This window comes from Corvus brachyrhynchos, unplaced genomic scaffold (genome assembly GCF_000691975.1).
Source record: "Corvus brachyrhynchos isolate BGI_N302 unplaced genomic scaffold, ASM69197v1 scaffold48, whole genome shotgun sequence".
In the NCBI taxonomy this organism is placed as follows: domain Eukaryota; kingdom Metazoa; phylum Chordata; class Aves; order Passeriformes; family Corvidae; genus Corvus; species Corvus brachyrhynchos.
This window is the reverse complement of record NW_008240027.1, coordinates 5,356,563-5,382,423: the sequence shown is the minus strand read 5'-3', so window position 1 is coordinate 5,382,423 and position 25,861 is coordinate 5,356,563. Positions and strand designations below refer to the sequence as shown.

General features: G+C 47.2%; 1 protein-coding gene across 1 annotated transcript in view; it reads left to right on the top strand.

The window, feature by feature from the left end:
* Window positions 1-61: 61 nt before the first annotated feature.
* Window positions 62-25,861, top strand: part of SZT2 (seizure threshold 2 homolog (mouse)) — a gene marked incomplete at its 5' end in the record, with an annotated part of 55,156 nt that continues 29,356 nt past the window's right edge. The window contains 24 exons of the mRNA XM_017743455.1: window positions 62-310; window positions 653-823; window positions 2,633-2,764; window positions 4,747-4,906; window positions 5,382-5,488; window positions 5,671-5,881; window positions 6,932-7,102; window positions 12,170-12,401; window positions 13,072-13,201; window positions 14,424-14,566; window positions 15,193-15,345; window positions 15,698-15,812; window positions 18,347-18,552; window positions 18,940-19,164; window positions 19,583-19,661; window positions 20,891-20,988; window positions 21,254-21,422; window positions 21,900-22,014; window positions 22,523-22,630; window positions 23,120-23,320; window positions 23,442-23,554; window positions 24,075-24,216; window positions 24,738-24,896; window positions 25,543-25,747. Coding sequence (XP_017598944.1) covers window positions 62-310; window positions 653-823; window positions 2,633-2,764; window positions 4,747-4,906; window positions 5,382-5,488; window positions 5,671-5,881; window positions 6,932-7,102; window positions 12,170-12,401; window positions 13,072-13,201; window positions 14,424-14,566; window positions 15,193-15,345; window positions 15,698-15,812; window positions 18,347-18,552; window positions 18,940-19,164; window positions 19,583-19,661; window positions 20,891-20,988; window positions 21,254-21,422; window positions 21,900-22,014; window positions 22,523-22,630; window positions 23,120-23,320; window positions 23,442-23,554; window positions 24,075-24,216; window positions 24,738-24,896; window positions 25,543-25,747 — 3,794 coding nt within the window. The remainder of the gene's footprint in view (window positions 311-652; window positions 824-2,632; window positions 2,765-4,746; window positions 4,907-5,381; window positions 5,489-5,670; window positions 5,882-6,931; window positions 7,103-12,169; window positions 12,402-13,071; window positions 13,202-14,423; window positions 14,567-15,192; window positions 15,346-15,697; window positions 15,813-18,346; window positions 18,553-18,939; window positions 19,165-19,582; window positions 19,662-20,890; window positions 20,989-21,253; window positions 21,423-21,899; window positions 22,015-22,522; window positions 22,631-23,119; window positions 23,321-23,441; window positions 23,555-24,074; window positions 24,217-24,737; window positions 24,897-25,542; window positions 25,748-25,861) is intronic.

Genomic DNA, 25,861 nt, shown 5'->3' with positions numbered 1-25,861 from the left:
GGGTGTCAGCGCGGCTGGTGCTGCACCACCCAGCAGCACCTGTGCCCTTCAGAGTATTTAAGCCCTATTTCTTTCTCTGATTCTTCCTTTGGTATGGCTTGGTGTTCTCTCGTGTACCGTTTGCTTGTTCCGGCAGGTTAAGTCAGAAAATGAGCTTGATGTTCTCAGCATCCTGCCTAACGGGTGGCAGCCAGACGAGCCGGTCCAGCCCAGGCCCTACCTCCTTGTGCCCTCTACACGGGTCACCTTCCTGGCCCGCCAGTACCGATTTGTGATTGAGCTCGATCTGAGCCCTTCCACAGGGATTGTGGTAAGAGCAGAAGCTGCCTCTCTGGGGTGTTGTGCATTAAAAGAGAAACCCATTTATATTTGCTGAGAAAAGGCTTATTGCTCTCAGTGTCAGTCTTAACTTTTGCAGAAGTCTTGCTTTTCCTGGGAGGGAGCCATGCTTGCCCCTGGCTGGGAACTAAATGCAAATCTTATTTCTCCATTGGATGCTGAATGTGTGACTTCTGTTTACAAGAGTTGTCACTTTAATCTAGCTGCCACTGCAGAAGGATGCTTGCTGTTGGCTCTGCACAGTGGGATAACCAGCAATGAGAGTGAAAGTCCTAGAAAGTGAAAAAGCTGTTCCCTTTCTCTGTTTCTGTAGGATGACTCAACGGGGGAGATAATTTTTGATGAAGTGTTTCACGCCCTTTCCCGATGCTTGGTGGGATTGTTAAGACCCTTTCGTATCCCTGGTTCAGACATTATCTACCAGCCAGAGATCTTTGTCACCATCCAGGTGTATTCCTCCATCATTGGCCTGCAGTCCCACCAGGTAAAGTTCAGGCTCTCCCTTGGCACGGCGTGAGAAGCTTGCTGTGGTTTGCAGGTGTCCTGTGAGCACGAGGAAAGCAGGGGCAGGTGGCAGCTGGGCTCTGTTATCTGTGATGCTGCAGGCTTGTTTCACTGAAACACGTGGCCTGGCATGATGCAGAAGTGTATGTGAGCAACTTCTCCTTTCTGGGCAGGAAGCAGAGGTTTCTCTGGAGAATGCTGCCCTCAGGCACGATTCTAGAATTGGGCCACAGGGAATATTTGCCTCATGTTGAATATGTGCTTGTTGTTGTTCTTGTTTTGTTGTTTGGGGGTTGTTTTTGTTTTTAATTTCTGTTGATTTATTCTTTTTGCCTGTTCTAATTAGCTTGAAGCATTCAAGCAGAGCTTGTATGACCAAAAGGTTGTCTGCCTATTCCAGCTCTGTAGCAGGGGTTAATTCAAAGATAATTGTTTCTTCCTACAAACCTTGGTTTTTTTGCACTGGTCTGAATATGCTTCTCCTTGCTGGAGGGAGCAGCCAGCCCCAGTATTGAGATTTGTCAGTGATATTTCACTTGTGTCAGGGCAGGTCTGTTTAAGAAACTCAAGTCTGGTTTACGGGGCCAGTGTGGTTTTTGAAGTTCATACTTGATCTCTTCCACCTTACAGTATTTTCATGTAACTTACAGGTTTCTCGTGGTGTATTTCATCCCTTTGCTAATACCAGGGAAAGTGTGTGGTAACAGGAGGAGCCTGTTAGTCTATGCTTGTTCCCTCCCTGCCCAAGCCTTCTGCCAGGGTTTGTACCTGAGGAGTGTGGCCATCGCTTTGGTCTGTTCTGAGGTGCTGCTAGAGTAAGCCTAGCAGGAATTTCTCCATTTGCCATTGGTGTTTTGTGTATTATCTTGTCCAGCAATTATCTTGTCCAGCACACACCATCATGCTGTGCCTCAGTATCTCCCCTGTTTGCACTATACTGAGCACTTTGGAGTCGCTACATTTTTCTTCTTTGGATCTCTCTAAATTCCCACTTTGTGCATGAGGCCATCAGCTGTGATCTCTGGGTAATACTGGATAATTTTGTTTCTTTTGTGGAGGAAAAGGCATATATGTGTATCACTCATCCAGGAAAGACTCTCTGTGGTAATAATTTATTTCTCTGATGTCACTATGAGGTCTTGTCCATATGAGGCCAAGGGAATGTGGATAACATGCAGCATCCCACCAATCTGCTGAGGTCTTTGCATGTTGTATCTTCTTTGCCTCCTGGTTGTGGACAGGAAGTGCCTATACCAGGGTGACATCTGTAAACACAGGTGTTGTGCCCTGGGGAGTTTCTGCGGTGGCAGGCTTATTCTGTCACATCACTCAGCCTCTTTTGTAATGTCCATTCTCATTGTTTCTTTTCTTTATTTCAATTTGCTGTTCTTCTTGGAAGATAATTTGATCAGTCTAGAGGTGAGGTAGATTAGAACAAACAGGCCTTCCTTCGAAGTGTCAGACTACACTTAATGGTTTCTAACAATGATCCCACATCACTTTCTCCTGGAGAAAGTCAAATGAAGTAGAAGTTTCTTGCCCAAGAAGGAGATTTGCCAAAGTGTGATGTAAGCATCTGCAGTGGGGTGCACAGCAGGTGCCATGAGACACCACTGCTCACAGGCACTTGTCTCTGAGCAGGGACAGAGAGAAGTGGCCTGTGCTGTACCTGTGCTTTGTCAGGGAGATGTTTGAACTCCCCTGTGCAGAGCGGTGTTCCTGTGTACCATCTTGGGGCTGGTGCTGTAAAATCTTAACTTGATGACTGACATGTGTGTCCTTGGGCCAGGTACTATTCCAGGGCTGTCAGCTGGATGAGACGAAGCGTGAGGCCTTTCTGCACCAAGTTTACACACAGCTCTGTGCCTTTGAGAACAAAGTGGCAGAAATGCTTCAGCAACAGTATGAACCCAAACCGCAGGTAAGGAGGGCAGAGGTAGTTGGGCTCTCTTGGCTTCCTGGAGATCTGCACTCTGAGGCCCCTCTGAAGTGGGGTGGCAAGAGGAACAGCAGCATAAGTCTGCAGAAGGAACAGCTAAGGAGTTGGTGAGATAACACTGTGGGATCCAGTAATGAGATGTGAACACTGAGGAAGCAGAACCATTAAGTGTTTAGAAGGACTGGTGAGGATCTTTACCTTCCCTAAAGTTAATGTGCAGTAAGATGGCCTGACTGTATATCATGGGAGAAATGGTGTAGGGTGTGCTTTCTCTCTGAAGAAGATGGTGGGAGAGGTGCTTATGTCCATATTATTAATCTGCAAATAGCTGTGAATATGCCCTTAGCCCTTTTGACATTTCTTGAATGAAAATACTTACTTGTTACCATGAAAACTGGCAGTGAAACTGAATAAACAGCTGGTGCAGTTTCAAGTGCTCCTTGAATTCTGTGACAGATGCTGCTTAGTAGCCATGGATATATGTATCAGCATATTAATGACAGAATCCTAGTACGGTCTGAGTTGGAAGGGACATTTAAAGATCACCTCCCTCAACCTGCTGGCCATGCTGCTTTTGATCTTCTTGCAGTCAAAGTCATTGTTGGTCTGGCTGAGGTTATGTAGTCCTTAATTAGCATTAGTTATTAGAGTTTGGGCAAAAAGGAAATAAAAAGTCCCAAAATCAGATGACCAAGAGGATACTGGTAGTGAATTGCAGTTGCATATCTGAAGTGCTGGGAGTCTCACATTGTAGCTGAAATTTGTATGTTTCAATGCTAAAACTGCCAGTCCTCAAACAGAAAGTAGATTGCCAGAAGTAAATACCTCGACTAGTGAGACCAGATGGTGGTTTTGCAGTGCTTTGTGTGCATGCGTGCTTGATGCAGTATTTCTCTCATGGTAAACTACCCTGTAACTTCTTCCATGCAAATGGAGGAGAGAGACGCTCTTGCAGGCCAGAGGGACTGGTGAATCCTGCCACAGGGTGTGGGGTGGAGGTGGGAGGCCCCAGGGGAAAGGCAGGGACTGAAACTTTATTCACTTTTGAAGTTGCACTAGCTGTATCATTGTTAACAAGTATCTGAATTTAAGGCATCTGGCAAATTAAAGTGATGGATAATCAATATTTTTTGCTCTCGGACTGCTCCCATTTGTGCATAGCAAAAGTTTTGTTAGTTCTAGTTTTCTTTTCCCAACTCCAATCGTCTGTAGCTTTGCAGAGGGGGGTCTCAGCCATTCTCTGCATTAGCAGTAAAAATGAAGCAATATTTTATTACAGGGTTGAACTGCCAGAGCCTTATGGGGATTAAGGGACTATGAATACAGTAGGTTTCTCACTGGTGTAATTATACAAATTTCAGGCTTTGCCTAGGGGATATTTTTCGTAGAAGATGCAGGAGAAGCCTACCTGCATTTGTTTATATCAACACTGCATAACAAGGGCCATTTGAGTTAAATGCATAGGCACTAGACTTAGTCCTTGTGAGGCTTCTTTCCCCCTCTGCTGCAGAGCTTCACGAGTGAGACGTAGCTGTCTCTGCGTCTCCAGTGTTTCTGGGCTGAATAGAGTAGATTAAGGAGATGCTGAATAGCTGCAGCTTCTACTAAATGACAAGGGGAGAAAGAGGTATTCACCATCTCTTTAACTGGGAACTGCTTTGCTCCACAGAGGAGTTTTAGTGACCCCAAAGTGTCTCATATCTCCCCTTCTGTGAGAAATCAGCTTAGAATAAAGCTCTGAGCATGCTGTCCCTCCACCTTCAAGCAGCCTTGCCCAGCTGTTCGAAGCAGCCCAAGTGACCAGGATTTTAAGAGCACCTGAAAGTTAAAGCTACAAATGGAGTCTGCTGTGGTGCTCCAGAGTACCATGGGACTGCCAGACCGAAGGTGTTTGAAAGAGTGAGGACTAGAGCTAGGCTGAAATCTGCCCCCTGGGGCCTTGTGGGTTTTTTAAACTTTTCCAGGTGGATTTATCCCCCCTGAGCCAAGAGAGCCCTGGTGACGTGCAGGAGTCATCTGGGAGGAAGCCCAGCGTGTCTGTTGTCACTGCTGACGTTGGTCTGGTCAGCATGGTCCGGCAAGGGATCCTGGCCCTGCAGCTGCTGCCCTCCAACTCCAGCGCAGGTTGGCTGCGTCCTCGGGGTTAAGGTTTGCCCGGTTGTTTGCAAAGGGCTGTATTGCTCCTGCCGTAGGCTGAGGTTAATTTTGTAAGGACGGGTGTGTGCATGGACCCTTCTGTTAGGGATGAAATTTCACCAGAGCCTTTTACTCTGCATTCTGGGGGCAAATTGTGGTGGTGGGAATGGGGAGGACAACACTGTGCCAAGTGACGTGTGTCAGCGTTGGGGAGTTTGTGAGGCAGTACAGCTGTGACTGTTGCTCAGGGCAGCCTGGGGTGTGAAGAGCTGTGCCCTTTCTGTGTGCTCTGCTGTACCTAATCAGGTTGTTTGCCAGCTCCATAATGCTTTGGAAGCTCTAAACCAGCCTCAGGATTTTCCTTCTACTTTTGCCCTGCCTAAGCTTTATCTCTGGTGAATTTACTGGGAGAATGATAGCTGTTTGAGATGGAAGATGCACTAAGATGCTGCCTTGTTTACAGGTATTATAATAATTACGGATGGTGTGACCAGTGTCCCTGACGTGGCTGTGTGCGAGACTTTACTCAACCAGCTGCGCAGTGGCACAGTGGCCTGCTCCTTTGTGCAGGTATGTCTGCTGGTACCTGGGAGTGTGGGTACCAGAGGGAGGCAGGTGGATTGGTGGTGGTGGCAGTCACCTCCAGAGGAGAAGTGGGGGCCTTCTCTGCCTGTTTGAATTCTTGACCAATCATCTGCCTTGTCTTCAGCACTGCTGTTGTCACTCAGGTGTCTCCTTTATCCATCCCATAGGTGGGCGGTGTCTACTCCTATGACTGCAGCTTTGGCCACGTTCCCAATGTGGAACTGATGAAATTCATTGCCATGGCCACTTTTGGTGCTTACCTCTCCACGTGCCCTGAGCTGGATCCCCTGAGCCTGGATCTGAATGTGTATCACAAGGCATTTCTACTGTACTCCTTTCTGCGTACTGGGGAGTCCCTGAATCCAGAATATTATTGTGGTGAGGAATGTGCATGTCCTTCTTCCAGTAGATGGGTGTCTTAAAGCACCTCTCTTTGGGGTGACTCCCCAGGCTTGGTTATGCTGATACTGTCCCTTGTCATGCCTTCTGTAGGCTCTGGGCACAGTTGGTCACACAGCCCCACCTGTGAATCCCCTCCTGGTTCCAGGAATTGGGTGGACCAGGGAAAAATAATGCCCCATTTTCCACCATTCCCCTGATTTAGCAATCTGCAGTTAGGCCCACTGTGCTGGGACTTGGAGGGGGTCAGAAGCTCTTGCCCACCCTTCCGTGCACACTGGCTAGCTTGCAGACAGGGATGTTCTGCAGAGCTTGTCCTAACAGGGCTTGCAGATGGCAGTTTGGATTGAAAAACTAGACCCCTGAGAGCTGTCCCAAATGCTTCTCCTGGTAGTTCTTATTTTGTGACTATTAGTGACTGAGAGTATGCCAGGAGAGATTAGTTTAGTTACCAGTAAAACATGGAAACACCCTTTCATGTCCCAGCGATATGCTGGTGCCATCTGCTTTCTGTAACTTGGCAGCAGAAGCCACGTAAACTGGCAATTTGAAGAGAGCTAGCTTGGGACTTGGAAATGCTGAATCTTAAAAAGATCAGCTGTTAGTGGTTTAAGCTCAAGTCTTCCACATCCCGATACCTTTTAAAAAGCACCTGGGAACTTAAAATTTTCCAGGGAAATGCGTAAAGCCCCAATGCTTGCTGTGTGACTGTTGAAACAGATGTGCAGTTTCTGCCTGTCTAGGCTGGATGTGGAATTCCAATGTGTGTCTTGTCACAAAAGCTGTCCCAGAGGAAGCAGTGCCTGTCACCCCACCCTGTCCCTTTCCCAGGCCTTTTGGCCACACTGATGAACCTGTTTGCTGTATTGCAGAATCAGGAGTGGGTGTAAATGGTGCCTGAAGGATGTACTGTTCTTCAGGCCAGCGAGTGTTCCTGGCAGCTTTTATAAAGCTCTTGGGGAGGCCTGTTGCTGCATGATGGGGCTCAGGGGAGCTGCTCCCTCACAAACCCATCCCTGCCATTTGCAGTGTCCCAGCACAGGCTGTTCAATGAGCACCTGGTGTCTGCAAGCAGCAACCCTGCGCTGGCGATGCGGAGGAAGAAGCACACGGAGAAGGAGGTGCACGCCGACCTCGTGAGCATTGTTTCGGTCCGCCTGCGCGAGGGCTACAGCATCCGGGAGGTCAACATCACCAAAGGTGACTCTGCTGCCTTAAGGGCTGGAGACTCAGATAGGACTCTGTTCTCAGCTGCTTAGAGGAAAGCACAGCATCTGCCATCTCAGCAGAGTGGTGGTATTGTGGAGGAAGGAGCCATTTTCCCCAAATTCTGTTTTCACAAATAGTTGCCTGCTGCAGGGCTGCCCAATATTGTGTGGTTATGCACTTGCCAGGCTTGCTCTCTGTGGTTGTGCCTGGGGAGAGACAGCCAGTGAAGCACTGTATCTTGGAAATGATTCCCCACAATTGCAGAGAAACTAGTGACAGAACTGGGGTTTGCAGGGTTTTTTGGGATTTCATCTATATTTCTCTTTTTTTCCATCCCTCTCTAGTTCTTTGCTAGATGCCCTCCAAAATACTAACACAAAGTTGAGCCCTTTGGTACAACAGGCTTAATGCCTCCGAACTACAGTCTTCCAAAGGAAGAAATTGGGTGAAACAAGGATATTGTTAGGTGAAAATGTCAGATCAGTCAGGACCGTGATCAATTCTAGAAGACCATAAAACCTTCCAGTGATCCTGTTCTCTCACCTGACTCACTAGACATGGCACCTGGAGGGTGAGAACTAGCTGCTGACTAGGGACCTTGAGGGGTTTGATTATCCTAAGGAGGGCCAGTAAATCCTACCTAAATTTCCATCTCCAGCTGTGACTAGTGCTAGTACTTTAACCGAAGGGGAGATGAAAAAATCCAAATGCAAGCTTATTAGTACACAGAATGTGTTTTACATCAGAGAATCAAAGTCTCTCCCAAACCATTCCAAACTTGCCATGTGATGTTTTCTGTGAATTTACTGTGGTCTGCCTAAAAAACATGTAAATACCTTCTGCCACTGCTCTGGTTGGAAGACTGTCCCAGAGCTTCATTGCTCTTTCTCTGGCTTCCTTTCTAAACTCCCTGAGACCAAATTGGACCTGTGTGACTATTATTTTTAATTAAATTTATCCGCCTTCTCTGCCTTCCACAAACATATTTAAGGACATCTTTCTCCTTGTAACCTACCTTTTGGCAGGTTAATATTAAGCAAGCAGGTATTTCACCTTTATTTTGTAAGGGCAGGCTTTCTGTTTTGTTTATTCAGGTTAATAGCTCTTTTTTTTTTTCCCCCTTAAGTTGTTTTCTTTTCAGTTTGATCTCATGTTTCTCAAAACAGTTGATAAGAGTGTTTTAAGTGTAGTTTTATCAGTGCCTTGTTCAGCAGCATTGACACTTCCCTGCTTCTGAAGTGAAATAACAAATCTGATAGACTGGGAATCATGTGAACATTCTCCACGACTGTATTGCAGAAATCTCTGGATCTTTCATGCACCTTTTCTTTCAACTGATGAGTCCTTGGGGGTGTTCTATTGGGTTTTGTTTGTTTAGGAGTCCCTACATGTGCTGTCCTTCACATGATAGTACTCTTAAGTTCATTTTGCTCAGTTCACCTCCCTGTTCCACTGTGATGCCTGGGAATTGCAGTTCTTTTGCCTTGATGCATCTTACAAACTGAATGGATCTAAATCACCATTTTTGGGGGGAAGATTGCTAGCAATCATATTAGGTGGGATAATTTCTAAAGTTGGTCTTCTAGGAATCTCCCTAATTTCTTGTTTCAGGAATTTTCTGTTAAAAGTAAGTGTCTGCTAAGTTTTCCCGGTGAGACAGCTGTTCCAGTAATGTCTGCAGATTGCTTTCACTAATGTCGGTGTGCCATGAGATTACTTCCCTTAAATCCAGGCAGATTAGATCCATTGCACTCTCCTTGTCTAGGAATGTCTGTGAAACAGTGTGACAAGTCCATTCGTGTCCACACTCAGTGTCTTTTATTCTTCTGTGCCCAAGTTCACTTACAACTTGAACAGTGCTGGATAAAAAGCCTTTCTCTTTAATCTGGCAGCAATGCTGAAGTGCTTTTGGTGACTGTAGTCCTATACAGAAATGCTGGAAGAGCATTCACCAGGTATGAATCATTCAAAAAGCAGTCAGACAAGTTCACATTGTATTTTTTTTGCACAAAGGTGTAGCTACAACCTGTGGCTCAGGATATTGTAAAGCAGTGAATTCCTGCACTCTGGAGGAATGTATTAGAAATATCACAACATGTTACCATGCTCCCTGCTTTTTCCTCCAGGTATTTGCCTGCTGGCTTTTACTCCTTGGAGTGCTAAATGGATTGGTCTCCCATTTTTACAAGAGCAGAGAGCAGAAGAGCAGCTGCTGGGTCAGAGTTACCTTCTGTGGTGAATAGCTGTGGGCAGGTGCACAGGAGTAAGAGCAGGGTAAACATACATGATGATAATCTCTATTCTGCTTTCCTTTTTTCTTCCTTTGAGCCCTCTCTAGCTCTTTGCAGCTCAGGGGCTCCTTGAGCCAGAAATACTTTCTGTGTATTTTTTAGACGAAATTTGAAAATGAAATGTCAGAGGTATCAAAAATATAGAGTGTACTTCTATGCAGCCTTCAGACTAGTAGCAGATAATGTTATTTAATACTTTGGAAAGGCTAAATGCTCTGGGGAGTTGCTTAAAATTTTGCTGAGCTAACAGGTAAAAGTAGAGTTGAGAAATTTTAGACATTCAGTAGTGCCTTTGCTAAGGAAAAACATGTTTGCCTAATCAGGGCTCTCTGAACCATTCTACAGAGAAGTGGATAACAAAGAACAGTTAATTAACCTGGATTGCCAACACTTGCCAATTAGAGGCTGGTAAGGAGCCAGCTGGCTGTGAAGCGAGAGGAAAAAAGTGCAGTTGTGGACTTTGACACTGTCGCTTTTCTCTTTCACTTTACCAAAGACAAAATAGATTAAATAGCTAGCTTTGTGCTCAGAGTTGCCTGGAGAGGTTGTTTGTGATATTTATAAGTGTTCTGGTTACCCTCACTGTTTGATTTTTATATATTTAGGTATTTAGGAGGCAGCTTGGTTAGTTAGGAATGCAGAAGTACTTGTGAAAGGAAAAGGATTGGAAAGTATGGAAGGAAAAGAAGCTTCAGGGCCATGGTGCATAATTGAGCCCAGCTCTTTTACTTTCTGGAACACTGTCAGGGGATCTCCCTCTGTAGCAAAAAAAAAAAATTCTCGCCATTTTGTGTTGAGGGCAGCCTGGAGGATGGTTTTCAAAACATCATCTTCCTCTGTGAATCAGTCCAGCACCAAAAATGGCTGGGCAGTGAGAATGGCTATTCTCTAGTGACAGGAATCGGGAAGACAAAGTGAGTTTTCTAAAAAAACAGAGCTGGACTTTGTGAAGGAAATCAAAGTAGGAAGAATTTTATTATCTATAAAGTCAGGAACAGAAAGAGATTGCTTTGCAGTAAGAAAAAGCTGAAGATTCATCTAGGTGTAACTTCAAACTAAGTAAATATTTTGCCTGTGTTTTTAGTTTTGCTTGTGTGGGATCATAGGAGTGAAGCCAGGATGACTAATGGAAACAGAGGTGAAAGTTGGAAATATTTTCATTTATGATCTAAGCAAAAATGTGGGAACTTACTTATCGTGTTTTCTGTTGATGAAGTAGAAAGGCTTTATTATGAGAACAAAAATATTGTGCAAGTAGCAGTGGATGAGCCCTAAAGCAATAAGAGTGAGGTGACAGTATGAAATAAAAAGAGATTAATTTATAAATTCTTGTTTAGCCTCTCTGATAAACTAGACAATCTTCATAGGAAACAACAGATGGTGCAATCCTGGCAAGTGCAATTATAATAACACAAACCATCCATTGTATAAAATATTAGTGACCTTAAATAAAATCCTACTAATCCCCCAGATGAAGTACAGGTAAAATACAGTATACACTTCTGATCATCTTTTTTCAAGAAAGGTGAGTTCTTAAGGTGCAGGAAGGTCTGGGTCTGTTAAGAGGAATGAATGTTTTGTCACAGTAACAGCTGAAACTGAGTAAGGATTTATTGGTAGTGCACACTCCCTGTCAATGTTATGGAAATGAAGCTGCTCAGAATAAAAATGATTTAATCAAAAGAACAACCAAGCATGAATTTGGCATGTACTCTGTAAGGTTTCTTCTAAACATTGATGGGGGAAGAGTGCTCTGAGGGAACCTCCCAGCAGGGACCATGAGAGCAAAAAGATGGCTTTAAAGTGGAGCTCAATCAGCCTGTGAAGGGGATGGCATGATGTGCCTCTGACAGCAGCAAATGCAACTCTGCAGGAAACAGAGCATCCAGGCTGATGATCTGTTCAGAAGGTTTCCAGCACATCCAATCACTTACCACACAAACGCTGCAAGTCTGGCAAAGTACAGAGCAGGCTGGACATAGAATAGATGATCGAGCAGCTGAAATCGCAGCGTGGTCATGTGTTTCCCTGGGATGTTTCAGTACAAATACACATGCACAGTCAGCAGGAGTGGGACAGGTCTCTGCTCTTTTGGCTCAGCGAGGCCTGCTGTCAGGTGTTAGTGTTAATCTTATTAGGCTTGCTGAAAGGAAATGGTAAAAATGTACAGGTTGAAGAATAGGTGAATATTCATTCTTAACTTTGGGAAGAGAATGTAAACATGGTGAGAAGCTTTGAAGACTGAAGTTCTAGATTGCATGAAATACAGTCTGTGCAGGATGAATAAAGATTAATTCAAGAATTAGGCCTCACCTTCCAGGTTGTTTATGATCTGTGTCCGTCAGATGGCTGTGTTTCTGCAATGGGATGGATTAACTCTGTGCAGTGTGGATGACAAAACTTTATAGTTTAATGGCCCTGCTCATCTGCGCAAAGCAGCAGTTTTCTTGGAAACAAAGATGAGGCTGTGAAGAAGAGAGCCCATTGCAAATGTCAGCTCTTCCTCTGAATTTCAGATTCCTTCCCTAGTGCAGGTATTACATGTACACTTAAAGAATTGAGAACTCTTCACCAAACGCCTCAGTGCAAGCAAAGCCTCCAATAGGTGGAGAGGAGAGAGAGTGACTTCAGCTAAAGCAAACAGTTAGATCACTTTGTTCCCCTCAGCAATCAAATGATCTCATGGTACTCATGAATCTCTGGTCAGAGGTAAAGCTCAGATGTGTATGGAACAAACACCTGAACTTGCTCTTCTGCTCCCATGCAGGTGGGTCTCAGCTGGAGGTGAAACTGGTGCTGCTTTGGAAGCATAACATGAGGATTGAGTACTTAGCTGTGACACCTTGGCCCCTGGACCCATCAAAACGCAGCACTTGGGTGGAAGTGACAATGGAGGGAAGCTATGACATTTTGCATGACATCAGTTGCACCATGAGGAAGCCTATCACCAGTCTGTACCGCACCACAGTCATCCGGCGCTTCTGGAACACCTTGCAGAGGTGAGCTGGACCATGCCCAGCAGTTTCCAGTGCCCAGTGTAAACAAGTAATTCCTTCCTTGGCATGAGGCTTTTTCAGGTGGCCATCCCAACCCAGGGTTCAGAAGGAATGTGCTCTGAGGAGGGGACACGACTGGTAACAAGTTGTTATCTAGCCAAGGGAAAGACTCAAACTGGTCTGTGATCTAGTTTGTAAGGATGCTTCAGGGTGATGGTGTGGCTGCTCCTGAATCTGGATCCTGGGATGCAAACCTTACCTCTGACTGCCATCCCATGGAGGTCATGTGTTCTTACAGCACACCCATGCAGCTGTGCTGTGTGGTCACACCAGGAGCAGCAAACACATCACACGTGTCTGGGGCTGAAGTGCCTGGGGTCATAACCATTTCTTGGCCAGGGTGACTGTTACATCCAACTCTTTGGCAGATTCCTTTTCTAGCACTTCATTTCCAACCCTGTTCATCCTCGGTGTGGATGAAGCTGCTACACTGAAGCCCCTTTAACACACTCTTTGTACTTGGGCATGGAGTTCCAGCATTTCCCAAGGAAGCTCTGTTGGTGCAGATGGGCTCCCAGTACATAGGGCATGCTGTGTGTGCAAGCTCTGCGCTGACTGGAGCAGCAAGGGGAAGAGCACAGGCTTTTGTGGCTAACTGCCTCTTCTTTTACAGCATCAACCAGACAGATCAGATGCTGGTACATCTGCAGTCTTTTGACACAGTCCCAGAACACTTTACCATTCCTGAGAGCACCAAGAATGGTGTGCCCCTGTTCTACATCCCCCCAGGATCCACCACTCCGGTATGTTGCCTCTCTCTCTAATGTGGGACAGGTTGTCTCCCCTGCCTGTTCTTGTACTCAGGCTTCATCTCTTGCTCATTTTGTCTTCATCTTATCCTGCTCAGTCAGAGAGTTCAGGTGTGGTACAGTCAACATCCCATGCTATGCCTTTCCCCCTCTGAGACATCGCCCTATGTCTCCACTGATGCAGCTACAGCTCTAAGCCCAACAGCAAGTCTCCTAAGTGTGCTCTGAAACCACCTCCTGTAGTGCTGTGATGTGTGAGACCAATGGGAAGGCTGACACGCTTGCTTTTGCTGTGCTTTTTCAGTGGATGCCCCATAGGCATGGAGTTGCTGCTGGCAGTGCAACCACTGCCCTGGAGATGTAGCTCAGTACTGTCAGGTGAAGATACACGATGTGCTGAATAGTTGTTTAATAGGCTCATTGCTCTGAGCACTCATGTGGAAGGTGCAAGAGAGATACTTGCCATCTGCACAGCAGAAACGAAACAAAATATGAGCTAATAGTTTCCACTGCAAAATTCAAACTCATTGAAACTCACTAAGTAGAAGAGCCAGCATATTATCTGTTCCCTGCTACCAGCGTCCTTGACATAGATGGAAGAGGACTAGCAGATATTAAGGTTAGGGGAGCTTTAATTTCAGAGAATTATTCCTTTTGTTTTACTGTTTAAGTCCTTCTTTAGATTTGCCTAGTACATTTTCCCTGTGTAGGGTTATGTATCCCAAAGTATATCTGGAACATCTCATCTTGTGGCTAACCACCACTGTATTTCTATGTCAGCAGTGTTGCTATAGTTGGTGGAACCAGTGTCACCATACAAACCTATTAGAGTTGCCCAATGCCACCCATTCTGGCACCCTATTTGCCTGAGCACTCTCAGATGAGTAATCTCAGTGTTTAATTACTTTGCTGACACCAGCCATATATCCCCCTCTCAGTCAGAAGGCACACAGTTACATATGCCATCTTTTTCGTGGTTGATTTACTTGATGCTAAGTAGTTAAATTCCTAATTATCTTGACATTTTAGGAGCCTAATTTATTTTTGCTTACGCTGCACTGTGTTTCAATGTGAGCAGACTTACTCTGTTCAGAGGAAATTACCCAAAGCCAGGGATGTGGCCTTCTTGGCCTACAACAGCTCAGCTGCTAGAGAAATTCTTACTCTCTCTGAGTAGAGCACTTTCATGCTGAATATTGTCCTGTCATTTTCTCAGGTGTTATCTCTGCAGCACAGTGGGTCCGACTCAAGCCATTCCCAATTTGCCTCCTACTGGAAGCCTATCCTTTCCATGGATGCCAACTTCTGGCAGAGATGGCTGCACATGCATCGTATAGTCATCCTTCTGGAGCATGACACGTATGTAATGGGCAGGGCTGAGCTCATGTGCACGCTGTGGGCCAGCCTGAAGCAGGGTGTCCAGTTCAGCCCAGCTGAGGAGTTGCAGCTCTTTTGCAGGTGCCTATGGCCAAGGGAAGGGTTTCACTAGTGGAGCCTAATGGATGCTGAAGGTTTGTTTATCTGAGAGGGACAGTAGGTTAGGAAGTCATCTTTGTTGAGAGGGGGAAGATAAATTGTTTTTCAGCTCCCTCTTGGATTTTGATTTCCTGATTGCAGGGGGTATGGGACCATTCATTTGGGAGCTAACCCACATGCTTTTGTTTGCTGCTGGAAAATGTCTTTCCCAAAAGTACTGCCTACCTGAGGTTGGTCCTAGTTGCAGAGTTATGTGAATAATAGTCATCTATTGCATGGAGGGAGATGGCATACAAGGGATGTGCTTTCTGCGGTGTGGAGATTCCAGTGCACTCAGGGAGTGTGGCTCTCTCCACTGTGAGATTAGGGGAGGTGCTTGTTTGTTGGCTGCTGTGGAGGAAAAAGGCTGATAGACCAGTCGGAGTAGGATGGATGCAGCAAAGCCTCTGTGGGTTTTGGGGGAAGAAGAGAAACTGCAGCTCTGAAATGACTTTCTGCCCACCTTGCAGGCCTGTGCCCAAGCACCTGCACACGCCGGGCAACAACGGCCGCTACAGCACCATCCAGTGCCGCATCTCCCACTCGGCGCTCACGTCCCTGCTGCGGGACTGGAGCAGCTTTGTGCTGGTGGAGGGCTACTCCTACGTCAAGCTGATCCACGGGTGAGTGGCTCTGACACGGTGCCATGTGGGGAATCGGGCGTGTGGCCAGAACAAGGATCTGGTTAGACCAGTATGTGGTGATGGGCCTGAAGCAGATGTTTACAGGAGAGGATGAGAGCTAGACAAGGGAGTATGAAATCTTGCAGTTTCTGAAGTGTTCCATTGTGTTCCAGGCACAGCCCAGAGGGAGAGGGAAGCCAGCTAGGGTGGTTTCTGCATGCTAGAACTGATATGTGGTACTGTGAAGTTGTGTGGGCTGTTTGCCTCTGTGGAGCAGACCTCTGCTTGGTCTGGCATGACAGAGCAGCAAGATCCATGCCATTTCAGCCTTGTCCTAATCCCTCCTCCCTAGGTCTGAGGATCTTACCCCTTCCTCATTCTATGTGGTACGAATCATCTCCAAAGCTCCCTGCATGGTTCTCCGGCTGGGGTTCCCCATTGGCACACCTGCACAGGCCAGGAACAAGGTGAGAGCTGGCTGTCTGCTTTGTGGGGTAGGAGTAGAACAAGAAGTTCTGAATGTGGAAACGGTGGGTAGATCACAGGCAACACTGGGCAGCTACCCTCTACTAAGTAACTACTATGTTAAGGCTTAGATGGGTTTGAATGTGTTGTAACAGAAAGGGTCAGTTGGGACAAACTTTCTTTGTTAAGTCTATGAAAGATCTAAACCCAAAGACTCGAAGATCAATAGCATAGCTGGTCACATGGATGTTTTTCCCACTGCTTAATTCAACTGTGGAGCTTGAAATGACTCAAAGGTTATCTAGTCTATCCTTCTGGCCAAAGCACAATCAATACCATCTGTAAAGAACAGCAGATACTTGTCTGACTCATCTGTAGAGACCTCTGTGATAGATGTACTACATGTTCCCTGGGCTATCTCTTCCAGTACATGTATATTGAATCTCTTGGGCAGGGAGGAAGTTAATAGTTAAAATGCAAACAATGCCCCACAGAAGCAGTACAGGGAGAGAAAAAAAATTAGTACCTAGGAAATGTTTTCAGGATAAAAGTCTGCCAGAAAGACTTTTAGTAACCTTTTTGTATCAAAAGAAACGGGCTGCCCCACTCAGATGCAGAAGGTGGAGTTTACCACCAGTTACAATGGCTGAGACAAGTCTTAAGTGTTCCTAGTTAAAGCATGAGAAAGATGCCCTGCTATTAAGCTATGTGAACTTTTTAATATGAACAAGAAGTTTATCATTAAATCTAGGTCTTTTATCTTCATGAAAGAAATCTTTGGTTTGTCTAACTTAGCTTTAGTGTTTGAGATCAGTCTGAGGAGAAGCTGACAAACATGGGAAGGACCATCTCTTTCTGAGATAATGAACCCAGATAATACTAAATGTTCTGGCACTCTGGCAGATCTGCCCTTTTATGTCTTTAGGGGATCCAGGACTTGGGCACAGGTTGCTGGGCCAACATATGGGCTTAGTAATGCCAAGTGAAAGGTTTTTGTGAAGGAGTTCCCTCTGGCAGGTATAAATCATCTATTTCATGTAGAAGGTGTGAGACAAGCACCATACCCTGCAGCTGTGGACAAGCTTCAGGTCATTGCCGGAGGAGCTGTATGTAGGTCATAAATTGTATCATCCACAATATTATTTTTTTTTTGCCTGCCATAGGGCTGATTAACTACCCAGTGTGGAGGATGGCAGTAGAACTTAGCCTGCTTTGTTTAAGGAAAAGGTGTTTTTGTGCTGAGCAATTCAAATTTCCAATGCTGAAGGGAAGGAAAGCAATTCATACAGTTGACTTTCAGAAAGCTTTAGGTGAGACTGTGTAGGGCACAAGTGTAGAACTGTAGGAATGGGGTGTCACAAAACAGGAACTGGCTTGGGGAACAAAGTGAGGAAATTGAAAAAGTGCTCTGTTTCATCACAGCAGAAGCTGTTTGTGATTTTCCCAATCTTTTTTTCTAGTCAAAGGGTAGGGAATTCATTTGCAGAAAGGTAACAGGTACTGAGCTGGGGAAATGAGTGGGTGGCACAAAGCTATTTCAACCTTTGTGCTTTGGTGACACCTAAGCAGCACAATGGTGGCTGGAAGCCAGTATGGATAACTGCAAAAAAGTGGGATTTGAGAGCTTAAACACAGTTAGTGGTTCTGTGATATCAGTATGAGACCACAAAGGGGTCCCAAGTGGCAGGATAGTGCAGGAAAGAGCTCTTGTTTAACATTTGGGTTTGGGGACATTCCTTTCCTCGAAAAAGACGTAGTAATGATGGGAAAAGTTACTGAAATAATTAGTGTTGAGGAAGATGGAGAGCTGCTGTTCTTCTGTTTGCCTACAACGGTAATAAAAATTGAAAAAAGTTGAACAAAGATCATGGAAGAAACCTAACTGTAGAAATTTCAAATAAAACGCTGGGCTATTGTGGGAATCAGATGCTGGCATGGGTAGAACCATATTCAGAGCTGCTAAAAGCTAAAAAGAGTAATCAGGAAGTCATTGTGGAAGTATCTTGGGAAAAGTTAACCTAAAAAATAACCCAGGCTCCTGAAACCTTTTGCCATAAAGGTTTGACAAATGAACACGATAGTGAGGGAATACATAAGACAGAGCCAGACTGTTCCCACAGCTGATATGCACTAGTTTACATTTACTGTGGGCTGTTGAGGAGAGGAGGAGGGAAGAATGAGGGTGGGTGCTTGGACTGTTTCTGTGGAGGAGCTGGCATGCAATTAATTTGTTTTTAATCTGAGTTTTGGAAGGCAACTTCTTCAGCCTTGAAATAGTCTTGGGAGTTTTTTAACGTTCCTTTTGCTTTTAAAAATACTTGCAGTTGTTAAAATAGGGACCAAAGAGCCTTGTGTCATCTTGATCTTGGTCTTGCTAGTGCCTCAGAAGTAAAATGACCTTTAACTTCTGCTCTTCTGTGTATTCAAGGAGTGTTCTATTCCTTTTGGTCAAGCTCTTGTTCTAGACACTTATTTTGAGTAGTTTATGTCTCCGGACAAAGTTGCTCATGTTTACCTTTTGCTTTTGCCATGACAGATAGTGGAAGACTTACGGGACCGAATCTTGCAGCTGCGCTTTCCCCACAGGGTTCAGAGCAAGGAGGCAACTCCAAAAGCAAAGAGGAAGATGTTGGGCAGTAGTTCTCCCTCCAAATCTCCACCTGTGGCTGGGGCCCAGTCAGCCCTCTCAGACAGACCCTGCCTTGTTGTGCTGCACAAACCATTGGAGAAGCTGCTTATCAGGTAGTGATGGAGTAGCAGGCTGTCAGCACAGCCCCCTTGCCCTGGGAACTGGGAAAGAGGAAGGTCTGTGCATGGTGCTGTCAGTTGTAGGATGAGAGTGCTGTGGATGAAACTGGTGCTTGTTGGGGTGGGTTTGGGTTGCATGGCTGTGAGTTGCAGCAGGGGTTCCTGGTGGACGGAGAGATTTGTCACTCTAAATACGATATAGAAGTAAATTTAGTTACTGCAGTCTGATCAGGATCCTGTGCTGGGCCAGCCATGTTCTGCTGCTGGAAGACGCTGTCCTGGGCCCAGCAAGTGGGTTGTGAATCCAGATAGCTCTGACTCTGAACGGAAAAAAAATACATTTTTTCCATCTCAGCATGCCACACTTCTGCCCTCTCCTAGGTATGAGAAGCTGCCTTCTGACTATCGAGCCCCCTTTGTTCTCAACCTGGAGCATCCCCCCGTGTCTGGTCCCCTCACCATGGTGGCCAATCGCACTGCCTCTTCAACCCTGGCCTCGCTGTCCCGCTACTTCTATCACCAGCGCTGGATCTGGAGTGTCCAGTCAGGGCTGGCACCGGCTGTACCCATCACTGCTGTGGCCCAGCTCCTTTCCACACTCACAGAGTAAGTTGCGCACCTGACAGGGGTCCTTTCTCCAAGCTAGTCATGGGGATGCAGGGAAAGAAGGTGGACCTGAGGCCTTATTATAGGTAACAGTTTAAGCTACTCTGCAGAGGATTTTGGTCCTGTACACAGCTTCTAGAGCCACTTGGGTCAGTGCTTTACCCAGTTCTGCAGCTGTAGTTGAGGAGAATGAGAGTCCTGGAAAACATGCAAAAGGGCAAGAGGTGTTACTGTGCCTGGAGCATGCTGATCTTCACACAGGCTGTTCTGGCAGTGTTGTATCTCCCCATTCCCTGTGTGTAGCTCCCTGTCTTGGGAAGGACGGTGTTTTGGGGTGAAGGGTACAGTCATTCTTGCATTTAAAGCTTACACTATGGGTGGAGAAGTCCAGCAGGTCTGACTTCCTCTCTGTTGCAAGGGTTCGTCTGTCAGAGGGTTTCCACTTTGCATCCAGCGGGGATGGAATTATCAACATGGTGCTGGAGCTGCCCATACAGGTGAGCCTGGGTTCTGTCCTCCTGTGGACACAGTCCCTCATTGCTGGTTCTGGGTATAGATTCACCTTTCTGTGATAGGATTTATCATCCACTTCTAGCACACACCCTTGACATGTATAGGGAGAAAGTAAAGCAGCTTGTGGGTTGAGCATTTTTCTGCCTTCATCTGCAGATGAAGAGTTGGTTTGCTGGTAGGGTCATGCTGTGCTGGAGGAGTTCTTGGGGTTGGGACAGGCTTCCTCTTTCCACCACTGCTAGTGGAGCTGGGTGATGGGCTGTGCTGTATAAGGGGTTACTGGATAGGGCTCATGCAGTGTCTCCCCTCCAGATTGATGGCTCGACTGAGAACTGGCACCGGCTGTACCCATCACTGCTGTGGCCCAGCTCCTTTCCACACTCACAGAGTAAGTTGCGCACCTGACAGGGGTCCTTTCTCCAAGCTAGTCATGGGGATGCAGGGAAAGAAGGTGGACCTGAGGCCTTATTATAGGTAACAGTTTAAGCTACTCTGCAGAGGATTTTGGTCCTGTACACAGCTTCTAGAGCCACTTGGGTCAGTGCTTTACCCAGTTCTGCAGCTGTAGTTGAGGAGAATGAGAGTCCTGGAAAACATGCAAAAGGGCAAGAGGTGTTACTGTGCCTGGAGCATGCTGATCTTCACACAGGCTGTTCTGGCAGTGTTGTATCTCCCCATTCCCTGTGTGTAGCTCCCTGTCTTGGGAAGGACGGTGTTTTGGGGTGAAGGGTACAGTCATTCTTGCATTTAAAGCTTACACTATGGGTGGAGAAGTCCAGCAGGTCTGACTTCCTCTCTGTTGCAAGGGTTCGTCTGTCAGAGGGTTTCCACTTTGCATCCAGCGGGGATGGAATTATCAACATGGTGCTGGAGCTGCCCATACAGGTGAGCCTGGGTTCTGTCCTCCTGTGGACACAGTCCCTCATTGCTGGTTCTGGGTATAGATTCACCTTTCTGTGATAGGATTTATCATCCACTTCTAGCACACACCCTTGACATGTATAGGGAGAAAGTAAAGCAGCTTGTGGGTTGAGCATTTTTCTGCCTTCATCTGCAGATGAAGAGTTGGTTTGCTGGTAGGGTCATGCTGTGCTGGAGGAGTTCTTGGGGTTGGGACAGGCTTCCTCTTTCCACCACTGCTAGTGGAGCTGGGTGATGGGCTGTGCTGTATAAGGGGTTACTGGATAGGGCTCATGCAGTGTCTCCCCTCCAGATTGATGGCTCGACTGAGAGCAGCAGTGACAGGGAGAAGCACACCTGTGTTGTCCAGTACATCCTCTTCCCGCCCCACTCTACCTCCACCAAGGACAGGTGAGGCCGCTGTTCTGCTCCCAAGGAGGGCTGGCAGTGGAGTCACGGCTCCAGACTTGCCTTTTGCAGTCAGTGTGTGTGGAAAGGAGGGGGACCTCCACCATCCAGTAGAGATAACCAGTTGTCATGGATTGATCACCAGGTCGCTGGGGCTTCGCTTGCCAATCTTGGGTTCCTGTGGCTCCTCTCACAGCTGTGAGAGGAGCTGCAGTGGGCTGCTAGCTCTGTGCCGTCTCACAGCACTTTCCTTTTGATTTCCCTCCAGCTTTTCCACAGATGATGACAATGATACAGAGGTAGAGGCCATTGAAGTGGACACAGAACTGAACCTGGTCACTGAGTGCTGGGTAGAGCCACAGAGTGGCCATGTCCACAGTACTGCTGAGAACTGGAAGCACCTCCATGGCTTGCCCTACCAGAAAATACCTAAAGCAGTGAGTCCCTGAAAGGGGAGGGGCTTGGGCTCTTTTGAGGAGGGAGAAGGCTTTAATGCATCACGAAACTGCAGGTAAATACTGAGGGCCAGAAGGTATGGGAATGCTAGTCACAGAAGAGTCTGAGATTTCTAAAAGAGGAACTGGCCACTGGCCATAAAAGGTTTCTGGATTGCAATGCCGTGTATGTGACACTGCTGTGGGATAACTGGGAAAATGCAAATTATTTTGTGAAGAGTCATTCCATTGGAGGAGAGCAAGCTGGACCAGAGCAGGGACTGCAGGTAGTACTGCCAGCACTCCTCCTGAGGTGAAAACAGGCTAAAGGGCTGGTGGAGAAGGAGGGGGCCATGAGTGAGAATAGGGCAACTCAGGGAACAGGTTTATGGGTGTTCCCTCTCCTTACTTTTAGACTCTTTTCTTCTGCATTTGTGGGTAATAATTCTGCACAAAGTGAGCCTTGACTGCTTATTGCAGCTGTACCCCCGGGACCTTGCGTGCATTGCCACCATGCTGACCTTTGAGTACATCAGCCAGTTGTGCCAGAACAAGGAGTGGGTCTGCCCTCCTTCAGACACCAAAGCTGCTGAAGGTGAGTCCACCATCTATGTCCTAGCAAGCTTGATGGAGCAAAGGAGCAGCTAGGTCTTGAATGTCTCAGGACCCGTAGAAGTTCCTGGAAGTTGGAACAGGTATTTTGACAACTTTGTAGACTTTGATGTCTGTGGGTCACTTTGTTGCACTTACACTAAGCTGGCAGAGAAATTACTTCATCCTGGGAAGGCCTAAAAAGCGTTGAGGCTTTCTGCCTAGGCTGGAGAGGTGCCAAGGTGACCTTGCCTGAGGGGGGTTGGTCCAGATGACCTTTCCAACATCAACCATTCTGTAATTTTGTGAGAGGAGCTGACTTAAGGAGCAGGTGGAAGATGAGCTCATATCTTCAGTAATAGGCCTGGTGTGCCTGAGCAAATGATTTTATAGAAGTTGTAAAGGATGTAAAGAAAGAGCTCCTCTGTTCTCAGTTACAAGTCACAGTTCCCAGAGCAGTTTGTGGGATGCTTGTTTTCTGGTGGTCCTGTTCATCTCTGTTGCAGATCCAGACATGGGGCCTGGCTTTCGAGTGCATGAGATCCCATTCCAGTTCAACCTCATGAAGCTGTTGCCCAGATGCCAGCAGGTGGAAATGTTCTTTCTAATGCTGACAAAAGGTAGGTACCTCTTTACCACCTGCCTCTCCTTGTTCTCCCTCCTATGGGCAGCCTGCTCCACGTGCTTTTCTCCCTGGGCAGCAGCATGTGAGCACTGTCATGCCTCTTTTAGTAGCTTGATGCTGTCCTTCCCAAATCTGCAGCCCCAGGGCTGTCCAGCTATATTGCTGCCTTTCCTGGGATGATAATTTGTAAGAGCTGCTTTTGAAATCCTTAAACCTAGATAGTTGCTTTGTGGTGGTGGTTTCTAGTGTGTACCCCCAGCATCTCCACCACAGTTACAGTAGCAGTGTGGGTCAGTGCAGGGTAACTAAGGATGCCAAAACTACAGGGCCTCCTCAACACTCTCCAAGTCGGTCTTGCAGAGGTGCTGGGGAAATTCCTGGCTGTGTGGAAGTGTTGCTTTGCAAAGGGCTGTCTCCTGGGGTCCTGGGCAGATGGTGGCTATGGAAATGCTGTCTCTGAAGCTGCCATGGTTCCATTTTGAAGCAGAGCATGAGGAGGTGACCAAGGACTCTTCGTTTGTGCCCAATGAAATGCTACTAAACCTCTTCCACGGCTGCCTTCAGCATGACCTCAGTGACCGGGAGATCCCCATGGCTGATGCCGATCATGTGGCTTTCATGGAGCAGGTTCTGCAGCGGGATCGTGATGGCCATCAACCCCCCTTCACGCTCCCTGTGATCAGAGGTAAGGACCAGGAGTGTGGCAGTAGTGACACCTGGAGCAGTGAGCTGTTTCGGGAGCATTGCTTTCAAGTCTCATCTTCAGCTGGTGTTTCTCAGGTTGTTTTCTTTGTGCTTCATTTCAGAAGAAACCTTAAAAGCTTCTGGGACCCTGGAGCAGCAGGATGCTTCTGCGTCCTATCATCTTGTTGGCAGTAATGGTACCAGGGATATGACTGGCTCCACAAGTACTCTGCAGGTACTGCTGTGCTGCTTTCTCCTGACCCCCTCGGAATGCAAGGCAGCAGCTGTTAAAGAGCAGGAGAGTTAGAAAGGCTGAGAAAGATTGAAAGGCAGCTGGTTTTCCCCATCTTTGGCAGCAGTTTAAGCTGTATCCTGTGGCTGAAGTCAAGCAGGAATCTAGAAGGTATGTGGATAGTTGCATTCACTATGGGCCAAGCCTGTTACAGCAGCGCTGGTGCTGTGCTGCAGATTGCTCTGAAACCATGGGCAGTCACTGCCTAGAGGTCAGAACTGGCCCCAGCAAAGCTGGCTAAGCATCTCCTGACTGTTGTGCTATACTCCTGGCGCCAGGCTGCTCCCAGAATGGTGACTTCTAGAGCCAGGCTGCTCTGAGAATGTGCAGAGGTGACCAGGGTGATTTCAGCACTGTGTCAAATAGCAGTCATGGAAGAGCTTGCACTGTGTGGTTGCTCCCTGCCTCAAGGCGGGCCTGTGCCATATGCCATGAGTTTACCCAACTTCTGTTCTTCCCTCAGAGCCTTGGCAACACAGAGCTGCCTGAGGATGATGTGACACTGAGTGACACAATGGGGCCCTTTCCCCCTCAATGGCGATGTTATGCCAAGCTGGTCAACCCACAGCACGTGTTCCTGACCTTCCTGCCAGCCACCTTTTCAGGTGAGGGGGTCTGTTGTGGGGAGCAAGAGGAGGCAACAGTCCTAAGCACCTCCTCAGGAAAACAGAAAAACCAGGATCAGCTCTTGTAGGGTGGAGAGAAAATTAAACAGCAGAGTTCATGTACAGTCTTTTTGCACCACATGGCCAGGAATAGAATAGTGCCAGGTGTTGAATGTCCTGCTCTTCTCTCCTTGGATCTGGTGCTGCCCACATAGGGTTTTCAGGCAGGGGATGTGGTGTTGAGTTGTTTACTGGCTGCAGCCATTTGGACTGTTTTCCCAGTAGGGTTGTTAATGAATGGAGTGAGGAGATTGCTAACGGGATGGTCTGGAAGAGTCCCCGCCTCCGGGCATTGGCACTGGTCTGGCTTCCACTGAGTCACTGGTGAAGTCTGCTAGGCTCAGGTGAAACTGCTTCTACACACAAAGGGGTAGCAGGAAATCAGCTCTCTTGGGAGGGTAGATTGAGGGGTTAAGCTGTTTTCACTGGACAGAGGATGATTTTATTTTCTTTTCCTCCAGATGTACAGAAGCTAATGGCTTGTGGGCTGGACAAATCTCCGAAAGATGAGTGTCAATCTGGAGAAGATGCCATGGGACCTGTCTGTGCCGAGCGAGTCAGGGCTGAAGAGGGGGATGCTGCAGTGCCGTTACCAACCCTCAGCATAACACCAGCCCAGGGTACTGACAGCACCTTGTTAAAGTATTGGTATCCTTGCTAATCTTGAGCATACTGTTGAGCAGATTAAAGCAGGAGGAATAACAGGCTGCTGCAGCCTGGCAGCTCCTGCCTGGCAGTCAGCAGAGTCAGTACAAGAGGCACAGTGATGTTCATGGGGATATGAAGGAGTGTGAGTTGGGTGCCCATGGCCTAAGGCTGGTTCCTTGTGGGCAAGGAGGTTGCAGGCAGATAGAAGCTACTAGGAATGGCAGTAGTGGGCTGCAGTGGAAAGTCAGTGTCTCTCATTTCATGATCCAGACTGGCACTGTCAGCAGCACATTGTCTTAGGGAGAAGGGCACAGTTCTTGAGGTATATGGGATTTGATTGCACAGCCCCTAGGGCAGATCAGCCATGCTTGCAGTGAGGATGAAGGGTTGTGCTGCTGCAGGAGGCAGTGGTGGTGGTGATGAGCAGTTCATGGCTGTGAAGAAGGGGATCAAGGTGGCCAAAGCACTGGGCTGAGTGGTTGGGTGCTGGGTGAGGGTGAGTGGTGAGAAGCTTGAAAACCCAATGTCTAACTGTGATGCTTCTGTGAGAGCTGTGATGTCTCAGACAGGAACGAGGAATCATCAGAGGCCTTTGTCTTAGAATTGTTTCTTTTGCAGAAGTGAGCCATGACCCTGGGGAGCAGAGTGGCCCCTCCCGGAGAGATGTGCACATCTCCTTCTGTCGCCAGAACTCACAGTCTGAGCTGGGCGAGTGCCACCGGTTTCGCTGCCCCATTTACATCTACAGCTGCTCTCTGGAGCTGTTACGGGAGCAGCTCGTCAGCCCACGGGCACACCGCCCTCCTCGGGACATCTTTTTCAGGTAATACCAACCATACTTGGTACCTAGACAAAAACCAGAGGAGTTTCCTTGACAAGAGGCTGGTTCTAGCCCTGCCGTCTTGACTTGGCTTGGGCTCTCCTCGCTTGTGCAGAC